The sequence below is a fragment of the Gymnogyps californianus genome, chromosome 2, assembly GCF_018139145.2.
Source record: "Gymnogyps californianus isolate 813 chromosome 2, ASM1813914v2, whole genome shotgun sequence".
Taxonomy (NCBI): Eukaryota; Metazoa; Chordata; class Aves; order Accipitriformes; family Cathartidae; genus Gymnogyps; species Gymnogyps californianus.
In genome coordinates this window covers 8,563,921-8,572,798 of record NC_059472.1, presented here as the reverse complement: position 1 = coordinate 8,572,798, position 8,878 = coordinate 8,563,921, and the positions used below count along the sequence as shown (strand labels likewise).

The 8,878-nt window shown below is 48.7% G+C and overlaps 2 protein-coding genes across 2 annotated transcripts; both read right to left on the bottom strand.

Moving 5' to 3' along the window:
* Positions 1-284: 284 nt before the first annotated feature.
* Positions 285-8,561, bottom strand: LOC127012586 (uncharacterized). Its single transcript, XM_050890784.1, has 2 exons — positions 8,120-8,561; positions 285-3,056 (listed from the first exon to the last, which is right to left on the bottom strand). Exon 2 carries the CDS (start codon positions 2,944-2,946, stop codon positions 1,042-1,044), a length of 1,905 nt encoding a protein of 634 aa, XP_050746741.1. The 5' UTR covers positions 2,947-3,056; positions 8,120-8,561; the 3' UTR covers positions 285-1,041.
* On the bottom strand, positions 6,233-8,120 carry LOC127012587 (uncharacterized). The gene is given in 2 exon segments (XM_050890785.1): positions 6,233-6,984; positions 6,987-8,120. Coding segments are annotated over 2 exon segments (1,164 nt in total). The 5' UTR covers positions 7,723-8,120; the 3' UTR covers positions 6,233-6,556.
* Positions 8,562-8,878: the final 317 nt, after the last annotated feature.

Genomic DNA, 8,878 nt, shown 5'->3' with positions numbered 1-8,878 from the left:
ATTTGCCAAAAGTCTCACTTCCAACTAAGAATGGGTACAGAAATGATGCTGGATGTGCAAGAACTAGCATGTGTGTGGTTTAAGGGATAAGCTGTGGAAAAAGCTATATCATCAGGAGCTAGATTTGGGACTTACATGCCCACTACAACTCCTTGTTCCATGCTGTAATAGGATTTCACGTTATCTAGCTAGCCTGCTGTTACGACCCGGACCGGACAGACCAGAGGGCCGTAGAGGTTCTGGGATTCCCCCGGGCTAAATTAAGGTGAAACGACACCAAACGATCACTTTGAACGCTTTATTCGAACAATCCAAACTGCGGAAGGCATAACAGTGGGCAGCGTGGGTTGCAGCAAAACGTTCACAAGAAGAGAGAAAAGAGAGGAATAAGGAAAAAAAAAGAAAAGAAAGAGGGGGGGAAAGAAAACAGATAAGTCACCACCCTTGGATCCCGCGATGTCGGCGACGAGCGTGGCAATCCTCCGGTGATGGGCGCGCGTGCCGCTCTTTGCAGTTGTGTCTTTTATAATCTAAATCTCCGTCCACAGTCACGCCTCTTGAAGACTTATATGGGTTCATTCTAGACAGTTCTCAACATATATGGTAGTGTTCCAGAGGGTTCTTCACCTACTGAGCATGTGCGGCTTATTGGGGTGGTGGTCTTAGGGACTTTCCAAGGAGCTACAAGCCCCCTCCTCAAATAAGCTTTGTGTGGCCTCTGGCCATATGTGGTGGGTTACCAGGCTGGTTCTGCCAGAACACAGGACTGCATACCCTCCGGCACACCCCCTGTGTCCATGCCAGCCAACTTCTTGCTAATGGCCCTCTTCCTTATGCAGACCTACCTTGGTTGCTACAATGTTTGAGACATTGACAGACATTAACTCTTTCAGTCCCTCACACCACCCCGTGGCTCAAACATTGTCCATACAATCCTCGTCCAGGGTGGCGACTTCACAGACAGCAGAAGGAGGAAACACAAGGTAAGAGTAACAAGAATAGGCAAAACAGGAACCCACAGCCCTAACATTACAACAATATTCAAAAGTCACTTTCCCTGAGGTCTTCCTCGACCGTTGTGATCCGTACATGACGAATGGATGTAATGGAGGATAGCAAGCGAGAGATCATACATCTGCCTATTGCAAGGCCCATTATCAAAAATAAAAATCCACACAGTATCATGAGACCAATGTTTACAAGCCATTTTCCCCAACCTGTAAGTCCCAGTGAGCCTGCAAGAGAGGTGAGCCAAGTTTTCGGATCCCAGCCGTTAAACCGATCCTTGGGCTGCATCGCTTGAAAAAGTTCTCCGGTTTTCTCTGTTACCTCTCTCATCTTCTCTCGCGCTTCTTCTATGGTGGTAGTTGCATTGTGTATGGTGAGACAGCATTCTCCATCGGTGAGATTTAACATTCCACATACACCTTGCTCCTTTAACAATAACATATCTAAAGCTAATCTGTTTTGCAAAGCCATTTTAGACACTTGTTGAACCTGTAAATTTGTTTCCCCGAAAGTATAACGGGTCCAATTGCTTAGGACGTGTACTTGCCAGGTCAGATTTTCTAAAACGAATTGGTGCCTTTTAAGGGTCACATATGGGGTAAATATATTCTCCAACATCAGAGATGTTGTCATGCCCCAGGTGTAATAATCAGGCACCTGAACTCCATGCACTGCCCACTCAGGTCGCGTCTTGGGTCCATCACTTTCCCAGCGCCTTCTGTTATGATGGGGCACTGAGAAATTGAACACTTTAGAAGGGCACATTGTTGGAACGCCGATGGTACAGCGTAAACCTGCCATTTCGTGTACATGCAGCTGTGAGTACATTTTCCCATTCGAACATGCCCAAAAGGTGCCCTGAGGGGATGGATATCTCATAGTGGAGCACGTTAATGGGTCATAGGATTTAGTTACTCCGATTCCTCCTTTCCACACAAGGTTCCACTTGGTTTCGTGGGTAAGTGTGACTCCACATTTTAATGCAGTTTTTCGACTGGTAATGGGCCCTTTACACCTGGGGTCTCTACGTTTAAATCCTGGTACCGGAAAACCCCAGCAAGTACACATATCCCGAATGAAAGTTCGCAATTCTGAGACATACCATGTTTCTATAGGGTCCCATGTTAACGATTTACAATCAATGGTCCGTGAACAGGTCATTAAGGGGGTGTTCTTATAGGGTAGGGGATCTATTTCCCGCACATCAATTATATTGTCTGGATCACGTAAAGCATGCTTAAGGGACCAAGCGTATTCATAGCGAGAACGATTCTGGTGGGCATAGCTACCCCATCTGCGAGGAATTTGAATACACCAACCTGGGGATAGCGGAACATTATATTCATGTTGTAGGGGTTCACCGTGAGGGGGAGGGTCCCACCAACGTACCAGATTACAAGGGATCTCCTCCTCCCGGGGACACCACTTCGAATTCAGTACAGACATGCAAGGGAGTTGCACTTCCTGGGGACATGCTGTCCAACCCTCTCGGGCTGCAAGGGTAGCACTCATAGTTCCTATGCAGAGCTGTTGCTTCCAGCATGTAGCCTTCCACATATCCCTCCAGGTCGTGTTAACTGGAAACTTATAGGCTACCGGAGAGGGTATGTAGTCAGCTTCCCACCCCAGAGAAGGTGCGTAGTCAATTCCCCACAAACATTGTTCCTTCCAGAGAGTATTCTGAATACACTTTTGGTTTAACATTTCTAATTTTGAATTTAACACTCGTGAGAGATTTAACCAAATAACGGCAAATTTGAGACCCTCTGACGCGGACGTAGGGAGGTCCACGCAAAACCCTTGGTCTGTCCGATTCCAGATTCGGACGAAACCAGTAATCAATTCCCATGCCAGGTTGGGTTGGTTATTCAGATTCCCCGTTGATTGAGACAAGATTATACATTCACAAAGTAAGAATATAAACTTTCCCCACACCATCTATTCCCTAATAAAGAACAGCAACGGGCCTAACAGGATCAGGCAAACAATGCAAAGAATGACCCGCTGAACAACTGAAACCCTAAGTCCCACGATGGGCTTCTGTCAACCTGTAATACATATATTAGAAAGACGGGATTATCCATCGGGTGTGAATGCGATGGTCTTTCCCGTGGGCGTCAGTAGCCACCCATGTGTAAAGATTCAGTGGGGTTTTTAGAGTGAGGGGTACTTCCCCTATAGTTGGCAGATCAGCCAAAACTGGCTGTCCCGGATAATGGAGGGGTTTTTCTGGGTCTTCATCTTCCCTTTTTCCCGGCAGTGAAGAGGGGGGTTTCGGACAGAAAGCAGTGAGTTTGGGACATCCGTTCTTTCCCCACCTGTTATTAACTTTTGCCACAGCGTCCGGGAGCCGTGCAGGCCACCCAGCACTGTGCAACTTGAGAGCATGTTTTAATAACCCATTCGTTCTTTCTACTATCCCGTTAGCCTGGGGATAGTAAGGGGTATGAAATGTCCATTGAACTCCTTCATCCTTTGCCCATTCTTGAACCACCCCGGCAGTGAAGTGGCTGCCATTGTCAGATTGGATAGATTTAGGTTTGGGTAGGTAACTGAACCATCGCTTTAACACTTTTACCGTATTTTCCCCGGTAGCTCGTGCCACTGCTTCGGCTTGAACAAGGCCGGAGACGACTTCTACCCCAACCAAAATATACTGTTTTCCCTCTGATTTTTTGAAAGGACCTATGTAATCTACTTGCCAAGTTTCCCAGAGACCCTTTCCGTCCCGTAAGTGGAGAGGGGGTCCTTGCAAGGGATGCCGCTCTAATCGGGTGCGGCACTGACTGCAAGCAGAAGTGATCGTGTTACACAGTTCCCGAGTTACAGGCCAGCCTCTGCTACCAGCCTCCCTGAAAAGATCTTTAACTCCTGAATGACCGCGTCTCACGTGTAACCACTCCAGCAGGCGCTCCCACTCTTTTTCTTCGGCTTCCACTGCCACTGGAGCTAAACGTGTCAGCGAATCTACCTGATTGTTCCAAATATGGGCTGGGTGATCCCCCCTCTGGTGTGCGGCTACCCATCCCACCAAGAAAGTCCCCTGCTTAGCAACCTCTAATATTTCCTCCCACCTTTCCCTCTGCCACACGGGTATGCGATTAACTTCCCATTGATTCTGTTCCCAGAAGGGGAGCCACTCGGTACATCCTTTGAATACAGCATATGAATCTGTGTAAATAAAAGTCGATTCTTTGTTCTCAGCTTCTCTTTTAATCACACTCCACACTGCCACCAACTCCCCCACCTGAGCACTTCCCTCCCCTTCCGTTATAATCCGCTCCCCCGAATCAACATGTAAGGCTACTGCCCGATATTTCCACACCTTTCCCTCCCTTTTTGAGGACGCATCAGTAAACCACACATTTTTCAAATGAGGTTCAAATGGAGGAGCTGGTTTTATAAGGGAAGGAGGGGTATCCTGGTTGGATTGGCTATCAGGTGGCTCCTGTATTTGGAGTACCTTAAGTGCCCCTTCTTCTACCCTTCGTGCATGACAATAGTGATCTAATTGCGCATACCATTTCCTGACTGTTTCTCGCTGTGCAACCCCCGCCGGGGGTGGGGTCCCAGCCAGCACTGGCTTCAGGACCTTAAAGGGCCCTCTCAAAATAATCGGTTGTTGCTTTGTGATTTTTTCAGCCTCCTGTAGGGCTAGATTAACTACAAAAAGACCCTTCTCCCAAATTGAATATCGTTTTTCAGCATCTTTGAAGCTTCTCGAGTAGAACCCGACAGGGCGAGTTGGTCCTTCAGGTCCACGCTGCCACATGTGTATTGATAGGCCGTGGATGGCAAAGCCCCACTCAATATGGAGTGGATCAGTCGGGTGTATTGGCCCTAAAGCCTGGTATACCCCAGCCTCAAAGATCAATAGTTTTAAGGCTTCCTCATGGACAGGGGTCCACTCCCAAGAGGTCCTTTTCCTCGTCAGGTCATATAAAGGTCGAGCTATAATAGAAAAGTCCGGAATATGTTTTCTCCAGAATACCAGTAGGCCTAAAGCGTGTTGAAGCTCCCTTTTGTTACCAGGTGCTTTCACTTGCTGGAGGGTAGTTAAGGTCTCTGAGGGAATGCACACTGTTCCTCCCCTCCACCAGATGCCTAGAAATTTCACTTCAGGGGACGGGAGTTGTATTTTCCCTGTTGGAATCTGGAGTCCTAAATTTTCCAAATGGGTAATTATGTCTTCCTGAGTCCGTCCTACCACGGAAACATCAGGGCCACCGATTAGCACATCATCAATATACTGATATATTTTGACTCCTTCCCTGGGGGTAATTTGGGCAAGTTCCTGTGCTAAAGCATAATGGGCAATAGTCGGTGAATGACAATAGCCCTGGGGAAGGCGAGTGAATGTGTATTGTACACCTTCCCATGTGAAAGCAAAACGCTCTCTGTCTGAGTCCTGCAGGGGAACCATAAAGAACATATCTTTTACATCAATGGTTGCCAAAATCGGGTGTGCTTGTTCCTGGATGGTTGCGATTAGTTCTGCTATGTTTGGCACCGCGGCGGTTAAGGGGCCTGTATTGGCGTTTAGGTGCCGATAATCGACTGTTAGCCGCCATCTGCCGTCTGGCTTGCGGACAGGCCAAACGGGAGAATTATAGGGGGAATGTACAGGGATAATTATTCCCTTTTCTTTCAGGTCTGAAATCACAGGAGCAATCCCTTCTCTAGCTCCTAGAGGGAGAGGATAGGGTTTAACATTCACAACCTTAGACGGGGGTAATTCCGGCGCGGATTGTAACAGTCGCACCGTGACTGTCGGTAAACCAAACACCCACTCTTTTCCCTTCGAGTCCACCCAAGCACGCCCTCGGAGCAAATCAAGTCCCAAGATGTTCGTCGGCAACCTCCCCAATATCATCAAAACCTCTATCGGGGATTCGTCCCCAGGCAACCAGCATTTTACTCGAGCAGTCGATTGAGGTCTGGAATTTCCAAACACATCAGTAACCCAAATTCGCTTTTTATCCGCCACTATCCCGTAGCGGTTAGCCACGTCCTCCCGGAGAGCCGACATCTGGGCTCCGGTATCTACTAAAAAGGTGACTGGAGTTTTAAAGGGACCCAGGGGAAAGGTAATTAACAAGTCCCCTTTGTCGTTTTCTGTGAGCCTCCTTAAATAGATCCACCGGCCATCCCCCGGCTCACCGACTGGGGACGGCGGAGGGGGTTTCCCGACTCCGGGACGCTCAGATCGATCAATGCAGTCTCCCGGGGGGGGCGGATGGGATTATTGTTTCAGGTTCCCGGGATGGGAGAACAAAATCCTTGGGGTTTGAGGGAGATGGGGATTCCTTTATTTTGTCCCAGCTTTTCACCAAACTTTCCAGATTGGGGGTGGGTAACCCATCCATCACCTCCCTGGGAATCCCCTTTGAGATGCCTTCTGTCCATAAGACATATCTTTTACTATCAGGGGGCCGCGTCGGCTTCGGGGGTGCAGCTTTTATTCGCCCATTGCCTTCCACCCTCCTAAGGTCCGCCTTGGATTTTGTCTCTCCCTGGCCGGTAAATCCCATCCGTCTCCCGTAATTAATCAATTCTTGTGCCACCTCTCCCCATGTCGTCTCCGGGGGGCTCCCCTTCTCTGGGGTCGAGGCGCCCTCAACCGATCTTGTAGTTGCACCGCATATAATTTCAAAGCATCAGGTAATCCTCTTATAAGGGGATGCAACCTGTCGGGGTCTGCCACATATTGCATGGGAGAGGGCTGTTGCGGAACCAATAACCGGTCATGCATCAACTGGAGGCACGCAGTTTTCTGTACACTTTCTAAAATGTGCCCCGCCGTAGGCGTTTTAATCGAGAAGGGGTCTCCCCTTTCCATGGGATCCAATCCACCCGCCCAGTATGCCACTCTTTGGGTCAGGGACCAGGGTTCTCTATTGTCATTTGTGGTTAGAAAAACTCCCGGACCCCAATATCCTCTCGCCTCGTCCTCACTCAGCAAGATACGGTCACCCCGGTAAGAGACACTCTCCACACATACTCAGTTTCAGTTTCTCGGGGGCCCCGGGAATATTTCTCCTGAATTTTACCCAAATCAGTGGGAGAATAGGGAATGATACGAGTGGTAACTTGTTGGGGTCCTCCTTGACCACCATCCACAGTCTCAGTTTTAATTAAAGGTCGCATTACAGCTCCCTCCCCGAGGGAAAATATTTCTTTTATACGGTCTAGGTCTTTAAGAGGGTATAACGGTTTTGGATTTTTCCCCTCGTCAGAATCGGCATCCGAATTTTCTACAACAATTGGGGAGCGGATTTCATCTAATCGTTCCCGCAATATTCGCTCCCGCTCCAAAGCTTCCGTCAAAGCGGTGTGTAGCCGTTGGTTAGTCACCCGCTCGGCGGTAAGCTGATCAGAGAGATGTCTTGTCTCATTTCCTAATTGCTCCTGCAGAGCCCCCACCAGATCTTGAAGGGATTTTATTGTCTCCCCTTCCACGTGTTGGGCCATGTGTTTATTCCGTTGTGCTGCCACCAGAGCTGCTCCTAAAACCGCACAAACTACTGCCTTCCCCTTTCCTTGTTTCAGTTTTCGTTCTTTAGCCAAGGTGGAAATTCTGTCGGCTACCGCTTGTGGATCGTGCCAATTATTGTGGGCCCAAGTCATACCAGAGAGAGAAGGTCGGGCGCTATAGCCCTCTAACCTCTCCAGGAGAGGGGTACAATCTACAATCGGTCCTCCCAGGGAGGCCATTATGAGTGTACAATTATAGGGACCAGATCCCGTACTAGTCCTCAGAGGACTGTCTCCCCTGGTGTATGACTCCTCTCAGAGAGGGGCTTTGGTAAAAGCCTAGTCCCAGTGATCGCTTTAGCACCAATGAGGGAATCCTGCCGACTACGCCAAATTTGTTACGACCCGGACCGGACAGACCAGAGGGCCGTAGAGGTTCTGGGATTCCCCCGGGCTAAATTAAGGTGAAACGACACCAAACGATCACTTTGAACGCTTTATTCGAACAATCCAAACTGCGGAAGGCATAACAGTGGGCAGCGTGGGTTGCAGCAAAACGTTCACAAGAAGAGAGAAAAGAGAGGAATAAGGAAAAAAAAGAAAAGAAAGAGGGGGGGAAAGAAAACAGATAAGTCACCACCCTTGGATCCCGCGATGTCGGCGACGAGCGTGGCAATCCTCCGGTGATGGGCGCGCGTGCCGCTCTTTGCAGTTGTGTCTTTTATAATCTAAATCTCCGTCCACAGTCACGCCTCTTGAAGACTTATATGGGTTCATTCTAGACAGTTCTCAACATATATGGTAGTGTTCCAGAGGGTTCTTCACCTACTGAGCATGTGCGGCTTATTGGGGTGGTGGTCTTAGGGACTTTCCAAGGAGCTACAAGCCCCCTCCTCAAATAAGCTTTGTGTGGCCTCTGGCCATATGTGGTGGGTTACCAGGCTGGTTCTGCCAGAACACAGGACTGCATACCCTCCGGCACACCCCCTGTGTCCATGCCAGCCAACTTCTTGCTAATGGCCCTCTTCCTTATGCAGACCTACCTTGGTTGCTACAATGTTTGAGACATTGACAGACATTAACTCTTTCAGTCCCTCACACCTGCAGCCCAAGATCATGAAAAGTTCATGCATATGAAACATCTATCATTCATGACAATAACTCAAATAACAGACAGTTTACTCCAGCACTTTCTTCACCATGCTTCTCCACAGGAAAGTACAGTGGAAACAGCTATCCCTCAATGAGTACTTGCAGCTCCCAGGAATGCTTACAGGGAGATAACACAAGAAATGCAGGCTTTGGGCTTGTTGATGCGGATGTGCTGCCATTTTGACCTTTTCTAGAGCGAAACTTTTAAGGAAAGCTGGGAGAGGATTCATGCACACTAGTGTGT